Source organism: Mustelus asterias, unplaced genomic scaffold, assembly GCF_964213995.1.
Source record: "Mustelus asterias unplaced genomic scaffold, sMusAst1.hap1.1 HAP1_SCAFFOLD_253, whole genome shotgun sequence".
NCBI classification, from domain to species: Eukaryota; Metazoa; Chordata; class Chondrichthyes; order Carcharhiniformes; family Triakidae; genus Mustelus; species Mustelus asterias.
The window spans coordinates 482902-498218 of record NW_027590220.1 but is presented as its reverse complement, the minus strand read 5'-3'; the positions used below and the strand labels follow the sequence as shown (position 1 = coordinate 498218).

The window sequence follows — 15317 nt, the reverse complement described above, 5'->3', positions numbered from 1 at the left end:
AGCGCGCAAGAAACAATACTTTTCATTGCATACTAACACGTGACAATAATAAATCAAAATCATTTCTTGTATTCTGTGGTTTACAAACACAGAACGAAACAGCTACAAGTGTTTGTGAATATATTAAAGAACTCTCAGAGGAGAGATACACAAAGTGTTAGTGTTCAGGGTGGGAATGTGTCCTTTTCTCAGCCACACTCCAGTGAGGTGTCCCCGAGTCTGGGTTGCCTCGGAGGAGGTGGAGGAAGATTGCTGACCTCTCCAGGGGAACAGTAATGTGGTGACCAGCCTCAGGTCCTCCCCCGTCAGGCTGTAGCCTCTGCATCACGCAGCCCCTCTCACTGGTACATGTGGAGCAGACCAGGACTCTGGGCTGAGGCGGAGGGGCTGGGGAGGTGGAGGGAGATGAGGGTGCCGAGGGACTCTCGGTCCATCCAGGCCTTTCACTGCCTGTCAGAGAGTCTCAGAACCCAACAGTGCAGGAAGAGGCCATTCGGCCCATTGAGTCTGTACTGACTCTCTGAAAGAGCATGCCACTCAGGGGCCCACCCTCCATACTATCCCAATCACATCGCGCACTAACAAGGCCAATCCCCCTACCCTGCACATCTTGGGACTGTGGGAGAAAACCGGAGCATCTTTATAAACAGATTAGCTGCTCATTATCACACTGCTGTTTGTGGGAGTGTAAATTAAACATATTAACATACCAACTACAAGCAGGAGGCCATTCAGCCCCTCAAATCTGCTACCCCATCTGATAAGGGCATGGCTGTTGTGACTGAGCCTCAACTCTTCTTTCCTCATTGTCCCAGTACCCTCTGACCCTCTTGTCAATCAGACATCTGTCCGACAGTCTGGAGCGTATTCGCTGACCCAGCTCCCACTGCTCTCTGGGGAAGTGAATGCCACAGAGTAACGACTCTGAGAGAAATCATCTCCATCCTAAAAGGGAGAGCTCTTATTTTGAAGCTTTGTCCCTGGTTCTAGTCTCCCCCACAAGAGGAAACACCCTCTCCCTGTCCAATCCTCTCAGGATCTTGTACGTTTCAATACCATCACCTCTCAATCTTCTAAACTCCAAAGGTCAACCTTTCTTCACAGGATAACCCTTTCATTCCCGAATGAGTCCGGCGAACCTTCCCTGAACTGCTTCAAACACAGTTATATCCTTTTCAAATCCTGTCCCCGGCATTCCAGATGTGATCCCTCCAAGGTGCCATCGGCAAATTTAGCTACAAACATTCACTCTCTCCATCCACATCATTGATGTAGATTCTGATTTGATTGTGAATAGTTGTTGCCCCAACACTGGTCTGTACATCACAGCAGCGAGTACAGTTCAACAAGCAAGTCACTGATTGGCCAGCACTTTGCAATATCCGCAGCTGGTGGAAGGTGTTCTGGAAATGGAAGTTTCTCTGAACATTCTGGATGATAATAAGACCATAAGGTATAGGAGCAGAACTAGGCCACTCGGCCCATCGAGTCTGCTCCGCCATTCAATCAGGGCTGATATTTTTCTCATCCCCATTCTCCTGCCTTCTCCCCATAACCCCTGATCCCCTTATTAATCAGGAACCCATCTATCTCTGTCTTAAAGACACTCAATGACCTGGCCTCCACAGCCTTCTGCGGCAATGAATTCCACAGAATTTTTGTTATATTCATTTGTGGGACATGGGCGTCGCTGGCTGGGCCAGCATTTATTGCCCATCCCTAGTTGCCCTTGGAGGGCAGTTGAGAGTCAACCGCATTGCTGTGGCTCTGGAGTCACATGTAGGCCAGACTGGGTAAGGTCGGCAGATTTCCTTCCCTAAAGGACATTATTGACCCAGATGGGTTTTTGCAACAATCGACAATGGTTTCATGGTCATCAGTAGATTCTTAATTCCAGATATTTTTTATTGAATTCAAATTCCACCATCTGCCGCGGTGGGATTCGAACCCGGGTCCCCAGAACATTAGCTGAGTTTCTGGATTAATAGTGTGGTGATAATACCACTGGGCCATCGCCTCCCCCTCACTGATGCCAGGTCACAGGGACTAGACTCCGGTTCACACGCTGCTCCAGAAGGAGTTGAACAGAGGATCACCGGACTGGTTCCTGGGATGACGGGGCTGTCTGGTGAGACCAGATGGGGTAGGCCGGGCCTCCATCCTCCGGGGTTGAAGAATGAGAGGATGATTTCACGACAACATCGATCGCTGGTGAGGGGTCTGATAGGATGGACTCTGAGAGACACTTCCCAACTACACAGGGGACAGATCCACCAAGTCTCAGGATGGAGGTGAGAACATTTCCTGAGAGGAGGAGAAATTGCTTAACTCAGAGGATTGTGAATCTGTGGAATTCTCTCCCACAGAGCGCTGGGAAGCTTCACGCACTCTGAACAGTCAGCACAGAGATTGACACTGAGGGAAGTAAGAGAATTGAGGGAGGGAGGACTGCGCCAGAGGATCAGCCATGATCAGACTGCACAGTATCAGAGGGGCCGAGTGGCCACCTCCTGCTTGAACTCCTCACATGTCCGGTAACCAGCAGCCTCAGTGTGAAATACTGCAGCAGAAACTACCAGCTACAAATCGCCGGAAACAGAGCGACGTTTCAGTGCAGGAAGGGCACGCAAAGGCAGGACACAGAGAGCTTCCACAATCCAGCGCTCCGAGAACTGGGAATGATCTCACTGACCGAGGAAGCCGGGCGACTGTCACACACAGACATTGACAAGTGGAGGCAGGGACACTGACCACTCGAGACTTCATTCTTGGGGCGGGTCCATCGAATACAAACACCGGCTTAATCCCCTTCTCAAGGAGGCTGGCAGTGCGGTAAAATACTCCAATCACCTGGCTGCACAAAAACAAAACATCAAAATATACACTGTCCCCATCAAACACTCCCAGATACAGAGTAACATTCCCTCCACACTGTCCCCATCAAACACTCCCAGATACAGAGTAACATTCCCTCCACACTGTCCCCATCAAACACTCCCAGATACAGAGTAACATTCCCTCTACACTGTCCCCCATCAAACACTCCCAGGACAGGGACAGCACGGGGTTAGATACAAAGTAAAGCTCCCTCTACACTGTCCCCATCAAACACTCCCAGGACAGGTACAGCACGGGGTTAGATATAGAGTAAAGCTCCCTCTACACTGTCCCCCATCAAACACTCCCAGGACAGGGACAGCACGGGGTTAGATACAGAGTAAAGCTCCCTCTACACTGTCCCCATCAAACACTCCCAGGACAGGTACAGCACGGGGTTAGATACAGAGTAAAGCTCCCTCTACACTGTCCCCATCAAACACTCCCAGGACAGGTACAGCACGGGGTTAGATACAGAGTAAAGCTCCCTCTACACTGTCCCCCATCAAACACTCCCAGGACAGGTACAGCACGGTGTTAGATATAGAGTAAAGCTCCCTCTACACTGTCCCCTTCAAACACTCCCAGGACAGGTACAGCACGGGGTTAGATACAGAGTGAAGCTCCCTCTACACTGTCCCCATCAAACACTCCCAGGACAGGTACAGCACGGGGCTAGATACAGAGTAAAGCTCCCTCTACACTGTCCCCATCAAACACTCCCAGGACAGGTACAGCACGGGGTTAGATACAGAGTAAAGCTCCCTCCACACTGTCCCCCATCAAACACTCCCAGGACAGGTACAGCACGGGGTTAGATACAGAGTAAAGCTCCCTCTACACTGTCCCCCATCAAACACTCCCAGGACAGGTACAGCACGGTGTTAGATATAGAGTAAAGCTCCCTCTACACTGTCCCCCATCAAACACTCCCAGGACAGGGACAGCACAGGGTTAGATACAGAGTAAAGCTCCCTCTACACTGTCCCCTTCAAACACTCCGAGGACAGGTACAGCACGGGGTTAGATACAGAGTGAAGCTCCCTCTACACTGTCCCCATCAAACACTCCCAGGACAGGTACAGCACGGAGTTAGATACAGAGTAAAGCTCCCTCTACACTGTCGCCCATCAAACACTCCCAGGACAGGTACAGCACGGTGTTAGATATAGAGTAAAGCTCCCTCTACACTGTCCCCATCAAACACTCCCAGGACAGGTACAGCACGGAGTTAGATACAGAGTAAAGCTCCCTCTACACTGTCCCCCATCAAACACTCCCAGGACAGGTACAGCACGGAGTTAGATACAGAGAAAAGCTCCCTCTACACTGTCCCCATCAAACACTCCCAGGACAGGTACAGCACGGAGTTAGATACAGAGTAAAGCTCCCTCTACACTGTCCCCATCAAACACTCCCAGGACAGGTACAGCACGGAGTTAGATACAGAGTAAAGCTCCCTCTACACTGTCCCCCATCAAACACTCCCAGGACAGGTACAGCACGGTGTTAGATATAGAGTAAAGCTCCCTCTACACTGTCCCCATCAAACACTCCCAGGACAGGTACAGCACGGGGTTAGATACAGAGTAAAGCTCCCTCTACACTGTCCCCCATCAAACACTCCCAGGACAGGTACAGCACGGGGTTAGATACAGAGTAAAGCTCCCTCTACACTGTCCCCATCAAACACTCCCAGGACAGGTACAGCACGGGGTTAGATACAGAGTAAAGCTCCCTCTACACTGTTCCCATCAAACACTCCCAGGACAGGTACAGCACGGGGTTAGATACAGAGTAAAGCTCCCTCTACACTGTCCCCATCAAACACTCCCAGGACAGGTACAGCACGGGGTTAGATACAGAGTAAAGCTCCCTTTACACTGTCCCCATCACACACTCCCAGGACAGGTACAGCCCGGGGTTAGATACAGAGTAAAGCTCCCTCTACACTGTCCCCATCAAACACTCCCAGGACAGGTACAGCACGGGGTTAGATACAGAGTAAAGCTCCCTCTACACTGCCCCCATCAAACACTCCCAGGACAGGTACAGCACGGGGTTAGATACAGGGTAAAGCTCCCTCTACACTGTCCCCCATCAAACACTCCCAGGACAGGTACAGCACGGGGTTAGATACAGAGTAAAGCTCCCTCTACACTGTCCCCATCAAACACTCCCAGGACAGGTACAGCACGGGGTTAGATACAGAGTAAAGCTCCCTCTACACTGTCCCCATCAAACACTCCCAGGACAGGTACAGCACGGGGTTAGATACAGAGTAAAGCCCCCTCTACACTGTCCCCATCAAACACTCCCGGGACAGGGACAGCACAGGGTTAGATACAGAGTAAAGCTCCCTCTACACTGTCCCCATCAAACACTCCCAGGACAGGTACAGCACGGGGTTAGATACAGAGTAAAGCTCCCTCTACACTGTCCCCCATCAAACACTCCCAGGACAGGTACAGCACGGGGTTAGATACAGAGTAGAGCTCCCTCTGCACTGTCCCTATCAAACACTCCCAGGACAGGTACAGCACGGGGTTAGATACAGAGTAAAGCTCCCTCTGCACTGTCCCTATCAAACACTCCCAGGACAGGTACAGCACGGGGTTAGATACAGAGTAAAGCTCCCTCTACACTGTCCCCATCAAACACTCCCAGGACAGGGACAGCACGGGATTAGATACAGAGTAAAGCTCCCTCTACACTGTCCCCATCAAACACTCCCAGGACAGGTACAGCACGGGGTTAGATACAGAGTAAAGCTCCCTCTACACTGTTCCCATCAAACACTCCCAGGACAGGTACAGCACGGGGTTAGATACAGAGTAAAGCTCCCTCTACACTGTCCCCATCAAACACTCCCAGGACAGGTACAGCACGGGGTTCGATACAGAGTAAAGCTCCCTTTACACTGTCCCCATCACACACTCCCAGGACAGGTACAGCCCGGGGTTAGATACAGAGTAAAGCTCCCTCTACACTGTCCCCATCAAACACTCCCAGGACAGGTACAGCACGGGGTTAGATACAGAGTAAAGCTCCCTCTACACTGTCCCCATCAAACACTCCCAGGACAGATACAGCACGGGGTTAGATACAGGGTAAAGCTCCCTCTACACTGTCCCCATCAAACACTCCCAGGACAGGGACAGCACGGGGTTAGATACAGAGTAAAGCTCCCTCTACACTGTCCCCATCAAACACTCCCAGGACAGGTACAGCACAGGGTTAGATACAGAGTAAAGCTCCCTCTACACTGTCCCCCATCAAACACTCCCAGGACAGGTACAGCACGGGGTTAGATACAGAGTAAAGCTCCCTCTACACTGTTCCCCATCAAACACTCCCAGGACAGGGACACCACGGGGTTAGATACAGAGTAAAGCTCCCTCTACACTGTCCCCCATCAAACACTCCCAGGACAGGGACAGCACGGGGTTAGATACAGAGTAAAGCTCCCTCTACACTGTCCCCATCAAACACTCCCAGGACAGGTACAGCACGGGGTTAGATACAGAGTGAAGCAGGGTCAGGGTCAGGGGAGGGTTGTTTCGGGGGGAATTCCCTGTCAATATGGGAAGAGAAGTCCACGTCTGTGTCAGCAGCAAAGCTAAGCTGACCCCTGACCCTGGCACCTCTCTTCAGGGTTCCTCGTGCAAAGGGAGCAGTTCAGAGAGTTTCCAATGGATCTGGGGGCAAAGCCCGGGTGTGAACTCTGGAGTCAACTGATGCAGCAACAGGCAAAATGGCCAAGTTGCGGCGGGGGTATCAGCCCATAATACCCCGGCACGGATTCCTGTCAGCACCCTGTCCATCGTGGGGTATCAGGTCTCCGGCTGACTGGGAGCTGGGAACGCTGGGATGTTTCTGTTGGGATCAGCCACAGTGGTTGTTGGGAGTCTCTGCACCCATTAGGATTGATGGAAGACTCACCTCAAATGCTGCAGGTAACGTTTATCAGGGCGGGCGGTGCGGAACTGGTTCATGACGACAGCAGCATCTAATGCCATCACTCTGCCTGGGAACGGGATCAGAAACACTGTGTGTCACCCCAGGTACAACATCCTCCACACAACACAAATCCCAGCACGGCCCCACAGAGCAGGCCTCAACACCACTGACCATGCAGTCCTTAAACTGCCACACTATCACATGCATCTTCATCCCATAGATCCCCATCACCATCCCATAGATCCCCATCACCATCCCATAGATCCCCATCACCATCCTATAGATCCCCATCACCATCCCATAGATCCCCATCACCATCCCATAGATCCCCATCACCATCCCATAGATCCCCATCACCATCCTATAGATCCCCATCACCATCCCATAGATCCCCATCACCATCCCATAGATCCCCATCACCATCCCATAGATCCCCATCACCATCCCATAGATCCCCATCACCATCCCATAGATCCCCATCACCATCCTATAGATCCCCATCACCATCCCATAGATCCCCATCACCATCCTATAGATCCCCATCACCATCCCATAGATCCCCATCACCATCCTATAGATCCCCATCACCATCCCATAGATCCCCATCACCATCCTATAGATCCCCATCACCATCCCATAGATCCCCATCACCATCCTATAGATCCCCATCACCATCCCATAGATCCCCATCACCATCCTATAGATCCCCATCACCATCCCATAGATCCCCATCACCATCCTATAGATCCCCATCACCATCCTATAGATCCCCATCACCATCCTATAGATCCCCATCACCATCCTATAGATCCCCATCACCATCCTATAGATCCCCATCACCATCCCATAGATCCCCATCACCATCCTATAGATCCCCATCACCATCCCATAGATCCCCATCACCATCCCATAGATCCCCATCACCATCCCATAGATCCCCATCACCATCCTATAGATCCCCATCACCATAGATCCCCATCACCATCCTATAGATCCCCATCACCATCCCATAGATCCCCATCACCATCCTACAGATCCCCATCACCATCCCATAGATCCCCATCACCATCCCATAGATCCCCATCACCATCCCATAGATCCCCATCACCATCCTACAGATCCCCATCACCATCCCATAGATCCCCATCACCATCCTATAGATCCCCATCACCATCCCATACATCCCCATCACCCCCCTATAGATCCCCATCACCATCCTATAGATCCCCATCACCATCCCATAGATCCCCATCACCATCCCATAGATCCCCATCACCATCCTATAGATCCCCATCACCATCCCATAGATCCCCATCACCATCCTATAAATCCCCATCACCATCCCATAGATCCCCATCACCATCCTATAGATCCCCATCACCATCCTATAGATCCCCATCACCATCCCATAGATCCCCATCACCATCCTATAGATCCCCATCACCATCCCATACATCCCCATCACCATCCTATAGATCCCCATCACCATCCCATAGATCCCCATCACCATCCTATAGATCCCCATCACCATCCCATAGATCCCCATCACCATCCTATAAATCCCCATCACCATCCTATAAATCCCCATCACCATCCTATAGATCCCCATCACCATCCCATAGATCCCCATCACCATCCTATAGATCCCCATCACCATCCCATAGATCCCCATCGCCATCCTATAGATCCCCATCATCCTACAGACAGTGTACATCCTGCTCCTTATCCTATAGGCACTTTATACATCGTCCCAAATACTCCAAAATATGGTCAGCTGATCCTGAGCCTCAGTGAACTCTACCCCACTCTAATCGATACTCGACCGGGAGCTCAGTAAACTGCGTCCTCACCTCCGAGTCACAAGGTTCTGGCTTCAAACCCACCCCAGGGCTGGAACACAATGTGTTTTAAAGTTTATTTATTAGTGTAACAAGTAGGCTTACGTTAACACTGCAACAGAGTTACTGTGATAATCCCCTAGTCGCCACACTCCGGTGCCTGTTCGGGTACACTGAGGGAGAATTCAGCACATCTTCGGGCTGTGGGAGGAAACCGGAGCAACCAGAGGAAACCCACGCAGACACGGGGAGAACGTGCAAACTCCACACAGACAGTCACCCGAGGCTGGAATCGAACCTGGGTCCCTGGCGCTGTGAGGCAGCAGTGCTAACCACTGTGCCATCGTGTCACCTTCCAATATCCAGTGCAGTACTGAGGGACTACTGCAGTGTCAGTAAGACAGTCTATTGGAGCTGGTGTAGGCTACTCAGATGGATAAAGTTTAAAGTAAAGTTTATTTATTAGTCACAGGTAAGGCTTACATTAACACTGCAATGAAGTTACTATGAAATTCCCCTAGTCGCCACACCCCGGTGCCTGTTCGGGTACACTGAGGGAGAATTTTGCGTGGCCAATGCACCCTAACCAGCACGTCTTTCAGACTGTGGGATGAAACCCACGCAGACACGGGGAGAATGTGCAAATTCCGCACAGTGCCCCAAGCTGGGAATCGAACCCGGGTCCCTGGTGCTGTGAGGGAGCAGTGCTGACCACTGTGCCACCGTCCCACCTCCAGATGGACGTACAAGATCCCACAGCATTATCCGCTGCAAGGAAGGGGAGCTCTACATCACTAGAAAAAGCAGCTGATCTGCTCATTGCCATGCTGCTGTTTGTGGGATCTTGCTGTGTTTCCTATACTGTTCACAATGCACTGGCTGGAAAGCACTTTCAGACACTGGCTGGTCAGGAAGAGCACTCCATCAATACAGGTCTTCAGGTTCTGACTGTGACTCTAAGAATATAACTCCAAGACATTTACAGCACAGAAGGCCATTTGGCCCATTGCATTTATGCCGGGTGTCAGGCTGATGCCATCCCTGGAGCCCATTGGCTTATTTCCTACATGTGGGGAGGGGGGAGGCGGAGCTTAAGCTTGCTGGTGAAGCCAGCTGCAGACTGCTCGGGGCGCTATTGCGCAGGTGCCCCGTTCTCCCAGGGAACTGGGAGATCTCCTGTCACCCCCCCACTCACCCCATCATCGGCGGCAGTGTAACCCCCTATGATAACACGGGCCATGGGCTTGGGGCATAAAGAGAACAAAGAACAGTACAGCACAGGAAACAGGCCCTTCGGCCCTCCAAGCCTGTGCCGCTCCTTGGTCCAACTAGACCAATCGTTTGTATCCCTCCATTCCCAGGCTGCTCATGTGACTATCCAGGTAAGTCTTAAACGATGTCAGCGTGCCTGCCTCCACCACCCTACTTGGCAGCGCATTCCAGGCCCCCACCACCCTCTGTGTAAAAAACGTCCCTCTGATGTCTGAGTTATACTTCGCCCCTCTCAGCTTGAGCCCGTGACCCCTCGTGATCGTCACCTCCGACCTGGGAAAAAGCTTCCCACTGTTCACCCTATCTATACCCTTCATAATCTTGTATACCTCTATTAGATCTCCCCTCATTCTCCGTCTTTCCAAGGAGAACAACCCCAGTCTACCCAATCTCTCCTCATAGCTAAGACCCTCCATACCAGGCAACATCCTGGTAAACCTTCTCTGCACTCTCTCCAATGCCTCCACGTCCTTCTGGTAGTGCGGCGACCAGAACTGGACGCAGTACTCCAAATGTGGCCGAACCAGCGTTCTATACAGCTGCATCATCAGACTCCATCTGGATGAGTTTCCCAAAAAAAGCTCGTGGCTTTTGCTACCAAATAAACCTGTTGGACTTTAACCTGGTGTTGTGAGACTTCTTACTGAGTTTTCCGTCATGGACTGCTCTGCGGTCCATCCTCCCCGCAGCGCTCGAACCCCCCCCTCCCACTTTGTTGATCACCCCTCATCTGCCGGTCAGGCCCCTCAGAGTGGGGAGCAAAGAATCATGCAGTGCAGAAGAGGCCGTTCGGCCCATTGAGTCTGCACCGACACATTAGAAACACCTGAACTCCCACTGAATCCCATCTGCAGCACGTGACCCACAACCCTGAATGTTATGATGTGCCAAGTGCTCATCCAGGTACTTTTTAAAGGGTGTGAGGCCTCCCGCCTCCACCACCCTCCCGGGCAGCGCATTCCAGACCCTCAAATCCCCCCTAAGCCTCCTGCCATGAGTGATTCTTGTCCGCGAGACCTCTCGTTGACGAAGGGGGGAATGTTGGGGGGTGGGGTCAGAAACAGTTGTGCCGGACACGTTAATGAAATACAAATCTCATTAATATTGAATCCGTTTTGTGCCCATTCTGGGCGTGACATTTACCGCGCCGGGGGCAAAGCATGCCAGGGTGGCCTTTGGCAGGAGGCCGGTTGGCGCCCGGTGCCTCACACGCTATCTTCCCAGCTCACTACGCCGATTGACCGGAAAGGTCGCCCCATCGTCTCCACCTCCAGCTCATTACCACTCGCTGTGTATGGATTCTCTGATGTGGAGATGCTGGCGTTGGACTGGGGTAAACACAGTAAGAAGTCTCACAACACTAGGTTAAAGTCCAACAGGTATATTTGGTAGCAAAAGCTACACTAGCTTTAGAGCGCTGCCCCTTCGTCAGGTGAGTGGGAGTTGTGTTCACAAACAGGGCATATATAGACACAAACTCAATTTACAAGATAATGGTTGGAATGCGAGTCTTTACAGGTAATCAAGTCTTAAAGGTACAGACAATGTGAGTGGAGAGAGGGTTAAGCACAGGTTAAAGAGATGTGTATTGTCTCCAGACAGGACAGTTAGTGAGATTTTGCAAGCCCAGGCAAGTCGTGAGGGTTACAGATAGTGTGACATGAACCCAAGATCCTGGTTGAGGCCGTCTTCACGTGTGCGGAACTTGGCTCTCAGTCTCTGCTCAGCGATTCTGCGTTGTCGTGAAGGCCGCCTTGGAGAACGCTTACCCGAAGATCAGAGGCTGAATGCCCGTGACCGCTGAAATGCTCCCCAACAGGAAGAGAACAGTCTTGCCTGGTGATTGTCGAGCGGTGTTCATTCATCTGTTGTCGTAGCGTCTGCATGGTCTCCATCAAGGATGGTCACCTCAGCACCTCACTGTACCGCAAGCCTACGGATATCCTCACGATGCTCCACTTCTCCAGCTTCCACCCTAAACACGTTAAAGAAGCCATCCCCTACGGACAAGCCCTCCGTATACACAGGATCTGCTCGGATGAGGAGGATCGCAACAGACACCTCCAGACGCTGAAAGATGCCCTCATAAGAACAGGATACGGCGCTTGACTCATCGATCGACAGTTCCAACGCGCCACAGCGAAAAACCGCACCGACCTCCTCAGAAGACAAACACGGGACACGGTGGACAGAGTACCCTTCGTCATCCAGTACTTCCCCGGAGCGGAGAAGCTACGACATCTCCTCCGGAGCCTTCAACATGTCATTGATGTAGACAAACATCTCGCCAAGGCCATCCCCACACCCCCGCTTCTTGCCTTCAAACAACCGCACAACCTCAAACAGACCATTGTCCGCAGCAAACTACCCAGCCTTCAGGAGAACAGTGACCACGACACCACACAACCCTGCCACAGCAACCCCTGCAAGACGTGCCGGATCATCGACACGGATGCCATCATCTCACGTGAGAACACCACCCACCAGGTACACGGTACATACTCTTGCAACTCGGCCAACATTGTCTACCTGATACGCTGCAGGAAAGGATGTCCCGAGGCATGGTACATTGGGGAGACCATGCAGACGCTACGACAACGGATGAATGAACACCGCTCGACAATCACCAAGCAGGAGTGTTCCCTTCCTGTTGGGGAACACTTCAGCGGTCACGGGCATTCAGCCTCTGATCTTCGGGGAAGCGTTCTCCAAGGCGGCCTTCACGACACACAGAATCGCTTAGCAGAAACTGATAGCCAAGTTCCGCACACATGAGGACGGCCTCAACCAGGATCTTGGGTTCATGTCACACTATCTGTAATCCTCACGACTTGCCTGGGCTTGCAAAATCTCACTAACTGTCCTGTCTGGAGACAATACTCATCTCTTTGACCTGTGCCTAACCCTCTCTCCACTCACATTGTCTGTACCTTTAAGACTTGATTACCTGTAAAGACTCGCATTCCAACCATTATTTTGTAAATTGAGTTTGTGTCTTTATATGCCGTTTGTGAACTGAAATCCCACTCACCTGATGAAGGGGCAGCGCTCCGAAAGCTAGTGGCTCGTGCTATCAAATAAACCTGTTGGACTTTAACCTGGTGTTGTGAGACTGCTGACTGTATAGATTCCCTAACATTGCTATTCACTCTGACTCTAACCCTGATTCTCATCTGAAGTCTATCTCCTATCTCCACCACTCTGACCTCCGCTTTCTTAAAGTTTATTTATTGTCACAAGTAGGCTGACATTAACACTGCAATGAAGTTACTGTGAAAATCCCCTAGTCGCCACACTCCAGCACCTGTTCGGGGTACACTGAGGGAGAATTTAGCATGGCCGGTGCACCCTAACCAGCACGTCTTTCAGACTGTGGGGGGAAACTGGAGCACCCGGAGGAAACCCATGCAGACACGGGGAGAACGTGCAGACTCCGCACAGACAGTGAGCCAAGCCAGGAATTGAACCTGGCGCTGTGAGGCAGCAGTGCTAACCACTGTGCCACCGTGTCGCTGTGAGGCAGCAGTGCTAATCACTGTGCTACCTTTGCTGTCACTCCCCCATGACATTGCAAACTGTCCCCAGGTCATTGATCTGAAATGTGAACTCTCTCTCTCTCTATCCCTCCTCTCTCTATCCCTCTCCCCCTCTCTCTATCCCTCTCCCCCCTCTCTCTATCCCTCTCCCCCTCTCTCTATCCCTCTCCCCACTCTCTCTATCCCTCTCCCCCTCCCCCTCTCTCTGTGCACACAGTGCAGCTTCCTGTGTGTGATTGAGGTTTGAATGCAGTTTCTAACCTTCCCCACAGGGACAATGTTCACAGCAACAACCCCCGCTCTCTGCACACCTCAATCCTCCCCATTGTTCCCCAGCTCCTGCTCTCTCTCTCTATTCCTGTCCCTCTTTGTCTCTCACTGGATTGCTGTTCCTTTGTGCATTCTCTCCCTCCCCCACTCTCTGTGTTCCCCTCCCTCCCTCTCCCCGGGCTGACCTTCATAAGCATGGATGCTCTTGTTGGTGATGGCCTCGGCGGCTTGCTCCCGGATCAGTTCGCTCAGTTTGCTGATTCCCATCGGGAAAAGCTGCGGCTCCGCGGCCCCGGAGTGAAACTGAAGCGAAACCGCAGCAGCGGCAGCGAAACTCACCCCCAGAGAGAGAGAGACACACAGAGAGGGAGAGGGAGGAGAAAGAGAGGGATACAGGGGGATAGAGAGACAGAGACAACCGACAGAGCGGCGCTAAACTCATCCCCAGACACACAGAGGGAGAAGGAGTCGGGGGGCTGAGGGAGAAGGAGGGGGGGGGATACAGGGGGATAGAGAGACAGGGACAACCGACAGAGCGGCGCTAAACTCACAGAGAGGGGAAACAGAGAGGGGGGCCCGGGGGGGGGGGGGGGGTTACACAGAGAGAGGGATGAAGAGAGCCAAAAAGAGGGATGGAGAGATAGAGAGACAGAAAGTAAAAGATAAAGACACAGAAAGAGAGACATTGACAGAGAGACAGAAAGAGCCTGGGTGGAATATTCTGTCAGAGTTGGTGCAGGTGTGATGGGCCAAATGGCCTGATTCTGCACTGACTCACCTGATGAAGGGGCAGCGCTCCGAAAGCTCGTGCTACCAAATAAACCTGTTGGACTTTATCCTGGTGTGGTGAGACTACTTACTGTGCCCACCCCAGTCCAACGCCGGCAACTCCACATCATACAGAGTGAAAGAGAGAGAAACAGAGAACAGAGAATAGTGCAATCCAGAGTAACAACACTGCACATTGACAAAGCAGTGAGAATAGTGCCAGAGATAAACTAAATGGAACCAATTTAAAAGAGGGGGAGGGGCTGGATACTCACAAACTGGTGAAGGTGAGAAACATATGGGATTCTTGTTGTTTTTAACAGAGGATCGGGAACAATAACAAGGCGGCTTTGTAAACAATTTCTAAATCCCTGCTCTATTTCCCCGCTGGAGAACTGAATCCAATTCCAAGTGCCAGACTGGAGGAACAATGTCAGGGTGCGAGACAGGGACAGGGTGTAAAGAGGACCTTTACTCGAATGGTAAGAGCGGTGGCAGAGACTGGAGAAGCGAGTGTTCTTACAGAAGCTGCAGCGGAGATTTAATCCAGGTGTCCAAAGTCAGGACCTGTTCACCTAAAGTAAAAAGAAACATCTGATTTGATTTGATTTATTATTGTCACATGTATTAGTATACAGTGAAAACTATTGTTTCTTGCGCACTATACAAAGCATACCATTCATCGAGAAGGAGAGAGTGCAGAATGTAGTGTTACAGTCATAGCTAGGGTGTAGAGAAAGACCAACTTAATGCAAGGTAGATCCATTCAAAAGTCTAACAGCAGCAGGGAAGAAGC

General features: G+C 51.5%; 1 protein-coding gene across 1 annotated transcript in view; it reads right to left on the bottom strand.

Annotated features, from left to right (window-relative positions):
- LOC144485960 (putative flap endonuclease 1 homolog) overlaps positions 1 to 14065 on the bottom strand; it is a 79642-nt gene extending 65577 nt beyond the window's left edge. The window contains exons 1-3 of the mRNA XM_078204035.1: positions 13939 to 14065; positions 6820 to 6904; positions 2752 to 2854 (exon numbers count right to left, since the gene is read on the bottom strand). Of these exons, the coding sequence (XP_078060161.1) occupies positions 2752 to 2854; positions 6820 to 6904; positions 13939 to 14020 (270 nt within the window). The 5' untranslated portion in view covers positions 14021 to 14065. The remainder of the gene's footprint in view (positions 1 to 2751; positions 2855 to 6819; positions 6905 to 13938) is intronic.
- Positions 14066 to 15317: the final 1252 nt, after the last annotated feature.